This window comes from Gambusia affinis, linkage group LG18 (assembly GCF_019740435.1).
Source record: "Gambusia affinis linkage group LG18, SWU_Gaff_1.0, whole genome shotgun sequence".
NCBI lineage: Eukaryota > Metazoa > Chordata > Actinopteri > Cyprinodontiformes > Poeciliidae > Gambusia > Gambusia affinis.
Genome location: NC_057885.1, coordinates 3,917,975 through 3,935,115, shown reverse-complemented (window position 1 = coordinate 3,935,115; position 17,141 = coordinate 3,917,975). Strand labels below are relative to the sequence as shown.

General features: G+C 41.7%; 1 protein-coding gene across 4 annotated transcripts in view; it reads right to left on the bottom strand.

Annotated features, from left to right (window-relative positions):
* The window catches only part of kirrel1a (kirre like nephrin family adhesion molecule 1a), a 38,007-nt gene that overhangs the window by 13,222 nt on the left and 7,644 nt on the right, over positions 1–17,141 (bottom strand). For 2 of the 4 annotated variants that reach the window (XM_044097970.1, XM_044097972.1), the window contains exons 2-3: positions 5,567–5,716; positions 5–154 (exon numbers count right to left, since the gene is read on the bottom strand). In XM_044097970.1, coding sequence (XP_043953905.1) covers positions 5–154; positions 5,567–5,716 — 300 coding nt within the window. Of the gene's footprint in view, positions 1–4; positions 155–5,566; positions 5,720–17,141 lie in introns of all 4 variants that reach the window. The other 2 variants (XM_044097969.1, XM_044097971.1) reach the window with 1 other exon arrangement.

Here is a 17,141-nt window from a genome sequence, read left to right as displayed (position 1 = left end):
GCACTCAGGACGGTGAGTTTGGCCCTTCTGGACCTCAGAGCGGCATCGGGGGCCTGGCACTCGTACAGGGCGTCGTCGGACAGGTCAGCCGACAGGATCTCCAGGTTGTACTGACCCAGCTCCTGGACCCGCAGCACGCGGTACCGGGGCCAAGCTGTAGCACACGCAAACACACAGGCACCAAGACTTTAACAACTTGAAGGAAGAAAATACAGAGGTTAACGTTACATCCATTTATTTCCAGTCTACTTTGCCTTCTTAATGAAGTGATTATATAAAACCAAACCAATAGGTTCCATCCCTAAGGCTCCTATGGTCATGAGTGGAGATGCACTGATCCAATATAAATATCTATATTGGTCCCAATATTGAAAAAAATAAATAAAATCGACATCTTCATTATTTATTTTCCATTGGTCTCATTACAGCCAAGTATAAAAGCCAAAAAAGAACAAATAGAAGTTGTTCTTTTTACATGTCTGGTGAAGCTAGTGAAGCTACTGATGTATTAAAGTGTGTTGTACTGGTGCAGGGTTATCAAATTAATTTGTAAGTCAGTGCATTTTTGTCTCTGTTTATAAAAAAATAACAACCATTTAAAGTAAATTCAACTGTTTTTCTATATAGGACAATACCAAACCTCAGATATTCGTATCAGAAGTGAAAAAAGTGAGTTGGTGCATCTCCAGACTGTCATGGCATGACTAAATACATGTGACCCCATAAGATCCCCTCCTCCAGATCTCTGGATGGTTTACTACTTCAGCTCATCACATCATATAAATACCTACGTATAAGGACTCTCCATTTTGACAGTCATATAAATAAATTACTTCCCAACGTCAAATAAAGACTTAGTTTTCTATATCACAGCAAATAACCTGACACTCATTAAGCAAAGCAGAGTGACCAAGTCCTCTATAATGATATCATCTACAAATCTGTATCTAAAACTCCATAACTTAGATGTCATCAATCGTTCTGCAATATGTTTTGTTACTGCTACCACTTTTTTAAACTTTTGTGAGTTGTGTCACTAGCCCGTGCGTTTCCATTTACGTTTCTGAGCTCAAAATTTCCCATACATGACTTACACCAGTTAGTTGGGTGGACGAACGTTGCCTCATCGCACAAGTTCCATAGGAAATGAATGGAGAGGGACATTTCTAAATTAACGTTTAAAACAACGTGACTTCCTCCAAATAAAAACGAAGAATCTTGAGACATGTTTGATTTGAGGCAATAAAACATTTTCCTAAGCATGTTTTGAAAACGTGCATTCAGTGGCAGTTTCTGATATGGGCGATATTTAGATTTCAAATTTACAGAGTTAGGCATATTGATAATCTGATTAAATTTGTTAATTGATTGACAGCACTAATCTTTATTTTTCTTCTGCTGTACAATTTTCTATCAAACAATGTTTCAGTGTTTTCTTAACAGGCTGTTGTTAAAAATGAGAATTTGTTCTCAAGGAACTTACCTTCACTAAATAAAGGTTAAATAATTTTTTTTTTAAATGTAATTTGATAAAAATCAGTCTTTTCTATCCTCAGCCTAAAGGCCACCAGAGTTTCACTCAGACAGAAACCTATCCAGATCTTCCCTTCCCCCAACCCAGCTCCAGCTGTGCAGCCGGTGTGCATTCTCGCCATTAGGTGGCGTCCCTGCACTCCTAGGGCATCACGAGTAGAACGGGTGGGGGGGGTGAATGGATGATGACAGGAGCGTTTTAGAGGACCTAAATCGACTTCAGGCCATGGTGCAGGATGTATTTGTTTGCATCGCAGCACAAAGCCCGCCGTTGCAGCTTCGCCCGCCTGACCTCCCTTCTCCTCGACTCTGGCCACCTTTCCCCTGCACGCATTTGCATGCAGGGTGTCGCATGCGTAGGAGCGTGTGGAAAGGACAGAGGGCATGTGTTCGTTCACATGTTTCCGCAAAGCTCTGCCTCGAAGCCTTCAGCCGTTACAGTAATGGCGCGACGAAGTGATGGAAACAGAGAAAAGTAGGGAGAAGGAGGAGGAGGAGGGCAGGAATTGGGAGCGAGGCTGATGAGTGACGGGACGGACGAGTTAAAAGAAGAATCAGAGAGGGCTCAGCGCAACAAAGGCAGATGAGTGAAGGAGAGCAGCGGGGACAGAGAGGAACAAGGGATCTGAGAGGAGGAGGTCACACAGGAATAGCCTGACAGTTAGAGGAGAAAGTCCCAAATAGTCGCCTTGCGGTGTTCCACTGTGCTAAGGTGATGTGGAGAAGGAAAAACTGCAGCGGACATGGAGACAATACCAACAAAACACACAGCAACCGCGTATCACTAACAGTGGGATAATCAGTTACACATCTGGCCACATGTTTTGATCTGTAACTGCGCAACTCAGCCCCACACCCCCTCCTGTTTCAGTTGGAACCAGTGTTGTAACTCAGATGAATCACTCTGCTGGAGTTTGGTCCAAGTCCGACAGAAATCAAAGTGGAAAATCACCGGAGAGAGAGAAACAGCAGCTGCAGTGTTCCATGAGTTAGCCGACGTATGCCGCCCTGAACGCATACCGGACATTATCCGGTTATTAGCTAGCTCCCCCTCGGTGGGCAGCGGCAGCGGACGCAACCTGCTTTGACAGAGGCGATGACAGCGTGATGCTGCTCAGCCGAGCTGACGGACTGAGAACGGCGCCGGAGGCAGCGGAGAAAATTCCCATCCAACGTTAACGCTGAGGCTGGGTAAATTTAGCATCCAGCTAAGGATGTGCACATTTCGGAACAATAGGATGTGACAGGGGGTATCATCTGCTGTGGGAGAAAAAAAAAGAAGTGTCACACTATCCTAACCTAACGTTAATGTGGCCTCTCTTATGTCTGGCAGTGCTTCCAATGCTTCACATGTTTAACACCGGTAACAACATAATGTTGAAAATGCTCCAATAACTGATCTATCATTAAACAACCTAGATCCTTAACACTCCACCGGCTTCATTGTTTTGAAATGGAATAGATACTATTTCCTTTCTTTACTCTATAAAAGGTGTAGCACATCTTTGAGTCACTACTGTAACAGTCTTCAAAACCAATAGTAGTCCTTTGGGGTGTCTCTACTAGATTTGAACAGAATAACTGAAAGTTTTAGACATCCTTCTTTGCAAAATAATTGAACCACAGTCAGCTTGGATGGAGAACCTTTTGCCAGATAGTCAGTTATACCCTGTTTCCATTGAGCGATACAGCATTGTACCGATGCGGTTAGGTACGCTATTTTCAGTTTCAATTGTACCATTCACTATTCTAGGATCCTCTTCAGTTGCAAGTACATAAAACAATGGTTTGGTTAGGGTACACCTAACATCATCCATCGATAGGGGACGGAAAATATTGCTGCTTGTGTCGAACACAAAACTCACTAGACTGTTTGGGCTGAACCCTGAGAAGGTAGAAGTTTGTCCTGTAGCCAGTGAGTTCGTCTTTCGAACTCCGGCTTTGTTAGTCTCAGTCACTGTGTTCTTGGGGATGACATTTCACCCCTTCTTGCCTGCTGGTGGAGGTCAGACAACCTGGTGGCAAACAGTTTTCTGTGCTATAGCGCGTATGAGGTTATAAGAATTTTCCAAACACGGATGTGTATGGAGGGTGTCTGCTTTGAGTTCACTTAAAATTCACACAGATCTCTGAGGAGTGAAGTATGTGAGGACCTTTAGTTTCAGCAAGAGACTCAAATGATTCAGTTTGAATTGCCTCCTGGCCATTTTCTTCAACATTTCCTGTGTGCCCCATGTGATTTGTAGCAAACTACAATCGGGAAAATTTATGCCATACTTTCAATATTGACTTTTTCTTACTGCTCTTCCTTAAAGACCAAATTATGGAGCAAAGGCAGATAAGACTGAAGGAGATGAAGAGACAACTACAGACAGCAGAAAAGTTTTCCAATTTAGAGTCTCTCAGTCCTGCTGCTATTGCTTCCCAGGTACATGATGACATAAAACTCAGGAAGAAACTGCTGCTGCAGCAGAACCTGGAGCAGTTGAAGGCAGCTCACATTGCCAGCAAGGAGGCATTTATGTCACAAATCCGGGCAGAAAAAGAAAAAAATGACCTTCAACAAGAGCTGGACCAAGCGAAGACTCACTACGAGTCAAAATATGAAGCTGCAGGTGTGGGGAACCTGTAGCTAGACATGCAGCTGTTCTATGAGGAGAAAATCAGGCACGAGCAAAACCTCAATGAAAAACCTGGGAGCTGAGAAGGACTATCTCAAAGAACAAATGTCCAAGGAGATCGCCAACCTGCAGGAAACGGAGAAACATCTGAAGAGTGAGCTGGAGCAGATTAAGGTTTCATACCAAGAATTAAACTGGAGGTATGAAACAGATGTTTCTGCACTGAGACAGAAAGCTGAACACCATCAGTATGAGGTTAACTGGGAAAAAAGTATTTAATTTGGAAAGAACAAGGTGATTATATTGCTCTTTCAGATGAAATTGTTTTACAGTTCTTCAGACAACTTAAACTAGCATACCCTAACCCTACTTTGAATTTATTTTGCTAATCCTTCAGTTAACTGTATTTAACTGTAGCTCCTGACTCTACTGAAGCTATGTAACTGTAGCTTCAGTAGCTACAGTTACATAGCTACAGTAGCTAGGGTTAGCTTCAGTAGCTCCTTTTTAAAATCCCTAAACGAATTTAAAACCAGTTTACTGTTACTTTGGTAGCTATAGCAAACTTTAGCCACTGACGTTAGCCCTGTAGTAGCTAACGTTAACTCCAGCTACAGTAGCTACTGAAGCTACAGTAGCTACTGTACTGAAGGGTTAACTTCAGTAGCCAGTTAATTGTAGCTTAACTGTTGGCGAGCTACAGTTTAGTATCACGCCTGTAAAATTATGCTTCCAGTTGTTACATAGTTTTGTTAAACAGCACAGTTTGATAAAGTTTTGAGAATTCAATTCAGGAACTAAGGCCCACAACATCCGTGTTAATCCACTAACAGAGGCAAATACCTAAATTCCAGTTAATCTTGACCAGCAGTAGCTAAAGTACTACTAGAAATCAATTCATTCTACGTATTTCCTACTTTCACTGTGCATTTGGGTACTGTTTCATTAAGACCAGTAGGACACAAGTATAATTCAAAACAATATTTTCTCTAACAAGTATGGTTAGCCAATCTTGTGTTGAAGTGACCATTTAAAAAATGTCTGCCAAGATACTGGGAGATCTTTGTATTTGCTTAAGTTTTGAAAAACTTGGGACCCACTGAAACTCCTCTCTGCCAAAGACTTTTAGAGCTCTTTGTCATAGAGCTAAAAGTCCCACTGATAGGTGAATGTCCAATGTTCCCTAGGTGTTGCCATGAACTTTACAAGATGGCAAGTTTAGTAACCTTCATTTTCAGCGTAATCTTGGCAGAAGAAAAATGTTTAGTCGTCTTTATGTGTGATGTGAGTTTAAAAGAGAGTTTCTGACTTGATGCAGCCTCCGAAAATTCAGTTAAAAGAAATCAGAAGTAGTAAACAAAAATTGTCTGTGTTATGAAGGCAAGACCTAAGGACCAAGTGTGATGTCTCACCCCGAAGGTCCTCTCCGATGCCCAGAGCCAGACCATCTTTGGTCCACTGAACAATGCCAGAGTAGTTGAAGACAACACAGGACAGGATCACCCTCTGGCCCCGCACCACCGACTGGTCTGCCGGCTCCTGAGAGAATCTCGCCGTCCTCACTGCTGGTTGAGAGGAAAATGTGGAAAGAAAGAAAAGTTAGAGACTTTACAGACAACCACCCCAGTGTTATTATTGGATGTGTCTGCTATTGGACAATTATTTCATTCAAATCTACATTCCCCCAATAGCAATGAATTGACATCATTACCACATTTGATCACTCTGTGGCTTGCGGCCACAAGCCGAGCACCATGGTAACAGATCAAAAGATAAAGGTATGAAGGGAAAGAAAATCAGAAAAGAGTTGAAGAAGAACCAGTATGAAGTTGGGTTGAAGGCTTTTCGAGTTCACTGAGAGGAGATCAAACAATAATCTTCCGCCATTGGGGTGGCTCCCGACTTTTATGCCCCCCCGCCCCTAGTCAAACCTCGCCGGCCCTCCCTCTAGTCTCTCCCCTCTTCATTCCTCTCGATGAGTCATCTCCCTGGCTTCCACTCTACCAACATGAACTACAGTGGCTGTCATTGTCTTCTGGACCCCTCTGCCTTCCAGTCTATAGACAGCAAACCACAGCAGATGGCCTGGTGCCGCCATTGCTCACAACGACCACCTAATACGAGCACAAAACAAGAAAAAGCCCACCCTCCGACGTCCCCGCTACCGTTCCACGCTGTGTGATGACAAGGAGTAATTTGCTGTCCCTTAAAGGCAGGGCACGCGTAATACATTCAGGCATGGGGGGGGGGGGTTTGTACATTTTCCTTCCTTCCACTTTGCCGTTCATTTCTCCCCCTCTGCTGCTTGTTATTTTTAAGAAACTCGGAGAGTAGATGATTAACCCACTGCTGCATTGCCTCCTTTCCCCTCCTTCCTCTGCATTTCTCCTTCTCTTCCCTCTCCATGATGTTGTGTGTCCTTTACCCAAATTGCTTTGCCTCACTCGCAGCTTCTACAGGCTATAAGCATGCATCCCCACTCGCCTCCTTCCCTTTCTCCATCTATAATGCCGCCTATGAATGTCCTTCTGCTGGCACTGATTTCCCTCCAAACTCTCCATTCCTACAGTACCGTTTTTCTTTCTATATACATATATAATGGCGCATATGCCCTTTTACCCATAATGCTTTCTATTTCTGTGGTCCTCCTCCTTGCTGGTTGGAAGGGGGTTAGAGGCGGACTGTCACAACTCATTTATCACATTAAATATCACCCCTCTAGCACTTTCTCCTCCCTCCTTCATTCACCCATCTCTCTTCTCACTTTTTCCCTTCTCTCCCTTTTTTTTCTCCACTTCTTACCATTTACATTTGTCACTTGTCCTCTTTACTTTTTTGTCACTTCTGGTTCCCTCTCACTCTACGTCTCTAGTGCCCTCACAAGTCTCCCTCAGAGCCCTAAAGCACTTCGCCGATGGTTCCCATTGCTGTCTTTTTTTAACAACTGCCATATGCCCGTGTACTATATACCTCGCCATGTCCCTATCTTTTACGTTTACTCTTTTTTTTTTTTTTTTTTACTCCCCCCACATCATGTCATATTTAACACAATTTGTAGAGGTAGACTAAGCCTGATGAAACAAAAGAAAGCAGTCATGCAAAAAGATTTCAGGAGCAATCCTTACAATGGCTTCTGACAGTGCAGCACATTAATATTCTGAAGATAAAGGGGATGTGCGAGGATATGCGGTGAAAAAGGAATCAGATGCAGATGGAGCCTGGCAGCGTGCATACCTAGAATAACTCAGTACTCGCCCCCAACCCCTCTAAAAAAAAAAAAAAACAGAAAAACAAACAAAAAAGAAAACAAGCCTGTGTTTGTTCCCTGAGGAATGCCCAATTTAACTGGATTAACTAATGAATTCAAAAACAAAAGCATATGACTATCAGACTGCGATTTAAAAAGAAACTTCAACTGCAAACATTTTATCTCTTGTTACACATCAGTTTAAAGTCCCCAAAATTGACACTTGGGTGTTAATTTTGTCAATTTTTCTCCTCTGCACTGGGAAAAGGCAGACGAAATAGATTTTTCACAAATGATCTCTCATCCTAAACTGTCACAACATAATGACAGTTTTAACATGTGTGAATTTATTTATTTTTTTTAATAAAAGTTACATACTGCAGCTTTAATTTCACTTAGGAGAAGACAGGTCGGGAGGGACATGAGATAGAGCTGCTCCTGACTGACTCAGTTACTAACCCCCTTGGATAAATTGGTTTTGCTAACTTCTACCATAAAGTTACTGAGCATAAAGTTACTCTGGATGGTTTATCAAGCTTTAAGCAACCGCTGGATGTACTGTTGCATGGAGTATCAGGGGTTAAAAATAGAGTACATGAGGTAATCTTGTATTTGTTGTACAGAACATTATTCTTAATTTTGTTTTTATATATTTTTAATAATTGTTTTTAATCTTTGGGTGAACCTAGATGTTTCAGTGCTGCTGGGCTAAGATGAGACAAAAAACTTTTTAAGAATTTTTTTTCACTTGTTGGGAGTTTTTTCTTCAAATTTCAACATAAAGGTGGGCAGTGTCTACTTAGACTCCAAAATACAGACTAGGCCCCCCGGGGGGAAAAGTCTTTCTAAGAAATATTTAAATATGCTGACAAGGCACAGCGCTAGCCATTATGCAGGGACTTTAAGTCACGCATGAAAAGCAATTGCAGAACCGTTGGTTTCAAAAGTAAAAAAGAAACCAATGTACATTTTCTGCTGATAGAACTTTTCCCTTTCCATGTAGTTGGAAAAGGGAAAGTTGTTTATGAGAAAAATAATTAGCAAGATTCAGAAAAACAGACTTCTTTATAAAACCTTTTTCCAGCAGAAGTGTACTGACTATCCAGCTCACACAATGAGATGATGCGCAATAATGAGTTCACAAGATTTTACAGCATATTTTGGAGAAACTTAGAAACCTTAGTTTTTGCCTTTAGGGACAGATTCAAGGTTTTACAAAAGATCCTGGTTAACGCCTACTCTGTACAGTGATTATACCAGTATTTCTTCCAAAGCAAAACAATAATAATAAAAAAAACACAGTTAGTTAAAAGTGCTGCATAATTTGGAGAACTTTTATTACTTTATTCCAAGTCAGTCGATTACACGCACTAAAACAATAGAATACTAAGGACATGCACTGTATGTACATCTATGGCTGTGAAGGAAGTAATAAAAACATCTCAGTCATTAATCAGAATTAGAGTTAGAAATAATGGATGAAATCATAAATGAGTAAAAAAAAAACAACAACGAGCGATCTAAATTCAATATCAGACTGGAAAAAAATGATAAAGTTGAGAGTTGGCAGAAACAGTTGCCAGGACGCACAGCAGCTAGAGCTAGCTGGTTCATAAGAATCAGGGTGAGGCGACCAACTGGCTCATCAAATGTGACGGTACCCATTCAGTTTGTAGCAAATGAAGGAATTCATCATGAGAAATGTATGCAATTGCTACGCTTGACTATGTGTTCAAGAAGTTCACATGGTTCACAGAATACGCACAGTACGTTTGACTAAATGGTAGCCTTAAACGTTAGCTGCTAACTTTGCTACCTGCTTCATGAAGCTGCAAAAACAGAAATTGGCCTTAATGTCATATAAATAACTGATACAAACTGTAGCAGCACAATAAAAAGGCTTAGTTGAGTACAAATTAAAGTAATTAAACATTTCTAAATGACAAAATGTATGAATTTCAGATATTTGGGCATGCTAAAGCTAACAATACCTCATGGGGATGAAGCACAGAGAAGGGACTGCTGGCTGCCAGCTTCTCAGTTCTTATGAACAGTTCTAAAAAATAAAACAGTTGTCTTCTGCACCGTTTAGTCAACATTTAAGTACTAAGATTTTTTTGTCGTAGGATTAATCTCAAAACCACGTCGAGCAAACAAGTGGTTGGTTGATCACGTTAGAAGTTTTCAGAATGCTGGAAACTTCATTCTGCTTCATCAAGCGGCAGCTTTAGCATCGCACTCATCCTCTGCTCAGGTAACATATTTGTTTCGTTTGACATTGATATGAACTGAGACTGTAATTGTGAATCTCAGCTTGTGCTTTTTGTGGGTTTTTGATGATTTTAGATATACAGTTTCGGTCCCAGTAACCTTGGCTTACTCTGTTGTTGTACACCAGTCATATAGAGTTTCTATTTTATAAGTAAAATGTGCTTTCTAGGACATAAAAGATATTGCCTACAGCAGACTGCTGTTCATAATGGCAATGTTGATCTAATATTACAACAATGCAATTGCCAAGTAAGGCGTAGATCTCCTAAGCCTTACTAAAAAATATGTTAGCTTTGTGTATCTTTCTTGCAGATTGAGCCATGATGTCCTTATAAAAAACTTCCATAAATGACAGCGTCCTCATGTTTTACAAATAGTAGGTTAAATGTCCCACCCCAAATTAATTTAATTTCTTATACATTTTAGAAGCATAGAATGTCCCTTATTTTAATGCTTACATATTTTTCTTATGCAATCTCCTTGGACTGCCCCTTTATTTCATGATAAATCTGCCTAGAGTAGCTATTTTACCTACATAAAAAGCTTAAAAAGTATTTTCTCAAATGTCTAGTGTACAGGGGGTTTAGCTGGGTTTAAACTACCTTGCAACCTCTACGGCAGCCTAAGGGCAAGCAAATCCTTTCCTCCACTGTCTCGGATGTGCTAGCTGGAGGTATTCCCTCAACTGCCTCCATAAACCGCAACAACATAATCCAGACCGAGCGCTTCTGAGCAGAGGCTACAGGATCTGCAAAGGAAAACACCCATGCAAAGGCTTGATGATTGAAAACATTGACTCATCTGAACATCTGCTCTTCGCCTTCTGATTTCCATATTACCCAGTTAACACTTGTCAATATGGGTGCATGTGCCTGTGTGTTTAAAGAAGGAAAAATACGCAGACACACACACCGAGCAGTCGGGGGGAGATTGCATGCCAGGGAGCTTGTATTCTTTCATTAAGTGGGTTATGCTGCAGCGACAAATTTAGAGTGCCCTGATTTCCTTGAGTCGCTCGTCCCCGTGACGCCACCGGGGGACTCTGATCACTCTGTCCACACAAAGATGGCCACAAAGGGCCGAGACCACGACCACATGCACATGCACACATACACGTACAAACACTAAACTGGCAGTGGGGACGGCTTAACGTTCACCACGCCGGCTAACCATTTCCTGTCAACACGCACACAAACACGACCGCGCCGATCCCAAAGCATGCAATCAACACGCGCAGGCGGTTTCCTGAGTGAAACACCAAGACAGCGGAGAGCACACGCCCGGCTCTGGAGGGAGCGCGTCTCAGTTTCGTCGAGGATTAAGTACAACCCGAGTCAAAAGTTTTGAAAGGGATTAGGATTAATCTGGGCGTGAGGACCCTGAGAGACAAACCTCTGATTGTGGAAGCGGACGCAAATGCCAAAGGCGAGTGACTCACTAAAAGCTCTGCCGCCACAGTGTGAACAGACACAGCAGTTCAGGCCTCCAGCAACTCGCACACTGTGTGATGATGTGTTAATGGCAAAGTAATGAAGCTTTAATTTGTTTAGATATATTGCGGGTAAATGCGAAATGTGGTTTTCTAATGATTACTTCTTTTATAACTCAGGAACTCGTTTAAATCATGAAGTACTCTTAAAGACATCCACACATCCTGCCCCTATCTAAACAAATCCAACTAAGTCACCAACGTCTACCAGTCTGGAAACAATTACAAAGAAAGGCTTGGGGCATCCAGCAAACCTCGATGAGAGCCGTCATTCACAAAGGGAGAAAACATGGAATAGTCTTCATCTTGGAGATTCACAGAAGTACTCAGAGTAATATCTAAACCACTGCAGGCCTCACTTGCATCATTAGGTTAGTGTTCATGACTCAGTACTTAGATAGAGACAGGCAACAATGGCCTGGAGAGTTCAACGGCCACAACCAACTAAAGGTAAAATTGACTTTTTGATCTTTATATCATGTTATTGTTATTCCCTCATCAAAAACAAACCTGGAGTGTTCGCATGATGCTTTCATGCATGGTTTAGAAATCCTTTAATCTCCATGGCAACCATTCAGCTGTTCAAAGCGTCTGCATGGGCCTAGCTCCGCCTTCAAGGCGCAGGTCTCCTCTGAACTGCAATTTCCAAGCTTCTGCCTTACAGTGCAGCCCTCCTCCACAATTCTCCACTCTGCTCCTTCAGACTAGCCAGCAGCAATTAGCAAACACCTGTGCATCTGCTGAGCTAATTATAAAGGCTACTTCTCAGTCCAACACTGATAAAAACATTGTTAGAGGGTTAATAGAGGAGCCATATTGTGAGGATTTCCTGAAGGTGGAGTTTAAGAAAGAGCAGAGGCCCAATAACAAGCCTTTAAATTAGGAAGTCAAATTTTTTTCTAAGTTGCCTTTTAGTAGCATTTTTACATCAACTGAAGGCAACAAGTTACTTGATTATACTATAACATTGCACTATGTTCCAGGAAAACACATAATACTGTCTCTTTAAAAAACACAAAAATCCATTTCAATGGTAAGCCAGCTCCAATTTCCTTAGTATTGGCACATTGTGGATCGGCTGATACGTGTGAAATCGATCTTATGCACCGATCTGATCTACCTACACAAAGGCCCTGTTGATCTGGCACTGGACTGACTGACAGACCCGCCCAGCAGGTGACATCTACACATGCGCACGTTAACAATAATCATCCCACTGTTGGCAACTTCTCAGACAAAAAAAAGGCTGGCATCGACCAAAATAGGAATTGGCTTATCAAAGATTGGTGACTGGCCAGAAAACTGCAATCAGTGTACCCTAATTTTATGCATCACAAAATTAGTTGAAAATCCACAAGGACAATACTAATCCATCCGTCCGCTTACCTTTAATTAAAGTCAGGTGAAGAATGTTATTGAAATAAAACAAAATCAATATCTTAAAAACAATTTATATCTGCGCAAAGGTCTTTCGCAAAGGTCAGCTTTTTGTATTTACTCCTGTACAAAACCAGAATCAGAGGACATCTGTAGGGGGGCAAACATTTTTCCAGGCTGCTGTATATGTGTGTGTGCAGATGTTTGAAGCTATTTTCAGCCGCGCGTCTCTCTCTGCCTTATTACCACCTTTTTCACCTCCTCCTGCAATATGGGACAGTGTGATGCCACAGTTCACACTTCAGCTTTCTGTCATTGAATCACATCCTAAATAATAAAATGCTGTTTCTGTGACTCGTTATGCGTCCATCTAATTATCTTTGTGTCTGGTCCCGCTCCCCTTATCGTCCTGTACCCGCCTTCCCCTCCCCTCGCTCCTCTGCAGCCAATCCCTGGGCCCGGCTGGATCGCCGACTTACGTCACCATAGCAACAGCTGACGTGTAAAGTAACTGCCCGAAAAAAAGAAAAAAAAGTTTTCTGTCCAAGCGTGTCTGTGAGCACACCCGCGACGTGCATCTGTGTGTCTGATGAAACCCTCCCCCATGTTCGGTACATCCATTTTTCGGACAGAAAAAAAAAAAAGAAAATCAATGACCTCATCATCCCTCCACCTATTCAATTAATACTCGTGTCTCAGAGTTCCTCCCTGCCTGCTCTTTTTCACACTAATACTCAATCTGCTTCGAATAAATGCGCAGCCTATGGCCGTGGCGGAGAGACTGGCTGAGGCGGCGATGAGGGTACACAAAGAGGCGGGGAAGGTGTGCGATGGACGATGACATCATTGTTTCAGGACAAAGTTGCAGCCACAGGAATCACGTGGCGCCGTCTCTCCGCTGCCCAGGTTTGGCTGTGTGTGACATGCGGGTGCTGCAGCGCAGAGACAACGCTTTAGGGCGAGGAAGACGGGGATTTCTAAAGTTTGGGTTTGGAAACAAAAAGAAAAAAATTTACAAAATGATTTAAAGTAAGTGAAACCAGTCATTTAGAGTGCTGGCAAAAAGTATTCACATCTACAGATGCTAATCTTTCAGTGTCTAGCGATTCGATTTGATTCCAAAACCATTTTCGATTCAGGAACAATTTCTCTATTCCAACGATCTAGATATTGTGTTTAAATTGTTTAAAGACAAACAGAACATTTTTTAAAACATTTTTATAAGGTTTTATACTGTATCAAAATCCATCAGTTAATATTAAAACCAAAGTAGGTTTGTGCATAACATTTTGTAACTTAAATGACCAGCATTAGGTTAGCTTAGCTGCCTGGCTCCTTTGTAAATAAGAAAAAATGATCAAAGAATCATTCAAAATCCATACGGAGCCCAAGTGGACTCGTGATGTGGAAAAGCAATAAACTCACAAATTGGAGCGACAAAGATGTACAACTTAGAAAACGTGTTTTAAAATCCATTTTTGACAATTTTGAATTAATGCAGAATTCCCAGGTCTAGGAATTAAATTGTTTTGGTTTTTTTCTGCATTCTTTCACATTGTCACGTTACTGCTGGGATCCGCCGATAAGATAATTTGAGCCAATAACAATATTCTTTACCATATTTACAATATTTACCAACAGGATGGAGATTAAAACTGGTCATTAATAGGGCTCCAAATAATGAATATTTTAGTAATTGATTATTCTATTGAATATTTTGATGACTAATTGGATAAAAAGTGGGCTATTTCTGCAAATTTTTTATCTAACCACTTAGGCCATGTTTTATAATATAAGAAATACATTAAAAGGTGAAAATAAACAAATAATTCAATTTCCTTTTCATGTAAGAAAATAAATATTTTATAGCCTAAAACGCAATAAAACTGATCATTTGTATTAAAGGTTGAATATCTAGCTAAAAATGACTCAACATGGAAAGCTTGTCCATGTAGAGCTGATCTATTGACTATTTTTGTAACTAACCAAAAAAATAACTGGATAGCAATCAGTGCTTAATAGGAGGCTTTTTTTGTTTTTGCTTACAATATTTTGAACCATGTGAAGAAAAACCTGCTCTACCCAGAACTGTAAATCTTTTCCAGGTAGAACACATTTACAAAGTTTTATATTTTCATCTTAATGCAAAATGTTTTTTTTTTTTGTTTTTTAGCAGTTTTGTGTTGCTCTGACCGTTCTTTCAGCAAATGTCTGTTTTTAAATCTGTATAATCCAGTTAATAAGTAATTGATTACTAAATAAGCTGGCAATTATTTCAGGATTTTGCTCCAATCTGATGACTGAATAATCTAAATAACAGATTAAAAACAGGAAACATCTTTGTTGCTGAACTTGTGTCTATATCTATATATTTAATTGATAATTTAGCTGCAAAATAGGGGTTTTTAAGTTGAAAATGTTGTTTAAAATGCTGATTAAAATGTGGCTAATTACAAACTAGATTGAAAAAAGAAAGTCCCTCCAAAAATGTTCCACCTCCAATACTTTGGCAAAGGTGCTGTGGGGTTCTGTGATAGCAAACGTTGGTTTATAATCATATAACATCTAAGCATTTACTTTACTGTCAACATCATTGCCGGTTAATGTCCCAGCAACTGACCAGATAATTTATTACCCAGAGATATAGATATAGACACAAGGGGAGTGTCTGCTCATCTTCCTATCCAGCTGTGGGAGCTACCACCTGTGCCTGTCTCCCCTCAACGGCCTGAAAAGATGGTCATAACAACCCGTCACCATGGTAACACCGCTATAGGGACAGGCAGTAAGCAAAGGGAGGTGACCTGCTGAGCATCAACCCAACACAAAGGTGTCTCCCGGAGGTTGGGGGGCCAAGCAGGGGGTGACACTGGGGCACAGAGGAGACTCAAAGACTCCTTCCTTTGTTTGGCTGCCCACTCCCTTCCTCTGTCATCTTACCTTACAACCCTCCCCCTAACTAATTTGCAGTTAGGAACCTCTTATTCTTCTTCTCCTTTGTGGCCCCTCGTTCCCCATTCCCCACTATTTGCTTGGCTAGCATCTTACGCTACATTCCTACTCCTTCTTGCCCATCTTCCTCCATCTCTGCCTCCTTCCTTTGTTACTTTCCCACCTCCAAGGTATTGGGATTATTTAGGATGGGGCACAACAGAAATAATTGCGACCACTTCCATGCCCTGCGCTCCAGAATGCGTGTGCTGCTGTGGAGTTTTCTATGAATGCGTGAGTGTGCCGCCCCTCCGTTCTCTGTGGCGCCTCTCATGCGAGCATTTCACATCTGAAGAGCTTTATTTGTGTGGAACCTCTGTTATAGACATTGTTACCATGGCTACGGCCCGGTAAGGACCGCTGACATAATGATAGACACGGTGGCTATGGCAACCCCCGGGATCAGCAGTGGGTAATATGATAATTCACAAACGAGGCATCTGACACTTTACAGCTGCATGAATATGGTGGATCTGCGGAAAGCCAGTCTGCCAATCGGTCGGCAGTAATCTACAATCCTCAAAGCGATTGACAAAGAATGCGCTCCTGTAACCAAGGGTGACCAAATCTAACAATAGCTGTCCTCTGGATAAGCCTGATCAAGAGGATACAATACCTATCCTGCTGCCTCTCTGCAGCAGGGCAGCATGTAGCTCACAGCACGAGTCGCCACAGAATTCAACTGGAACAATCGATATCATAATGAATCTATAATTCCCAGCAGCCGCTCCCCATTGATTGTGGCAGGCAACCCCATTCCAAAAGTCCAAGCTTCTCCCTGCACCCCCCCACCCTCCTTCCATCGCCACCACAAACACCTCCAGAGAGCATGTGAGCGTCCACATCATGAGTTGATTCAGCTTTCACATCCCCCCTCCATCCACAACAAGGCCTGCGGTGTGGAGCAGCGACGGAACGAAGCGGGGCTGTTTTACAAGCAGCGTCCCCCTCCATAAATCACCACCGTCCAAGGTCTGCTTTAATTCAATCCAGTGCAATCTAATTTTATTGGTATGTGCTGTAGCTTCTCGCAATGTCATCCGTCACAGAAAACCCATCCCATAAAAGCCTGGGGGCCTTGACCTCCTGAAGCAGCGGAACGTCCACGCGAAGCCTCTTGGAAATGTCACCAGCTCTCTGGTTGTTTGAGATCGTACGTTCTGAAAAATGATAGACATCTGGAGGAATCTGGGATGAGCTCTGTGGCCCGCAAGTCTGGTACTGAATTGCAGACTGACTTGCAGACTTATTTATGGTACTACATAAATACTTCTTCACATCACCTGAAGACAACACGTTGTAATACAGAAATAATGCCTGCTTTTGTGTGGTTGTAAGCTTTGGCCCTAGAAGCCCCCAAAAAAGTCAATATTAGGGATGCGCCATTCAGTAATGGAAATGTTCCAATTTTCACCTGGCGACTGGCAGGGTAAATACTGTAAAATCCATTTGATGTTTTGTTTATGTTTACCTCAAAAATAAAAACTCACACTTTTTTCAGTTTGAAAAAAAAAGAAAAAAGCTTTTGTGTACCTTGTTCTGGATTTTTAAAACATCTGAGAGATGTTAGGAACTTATCCTCTGATGGATAAATACAGATGAACTTCTTTTC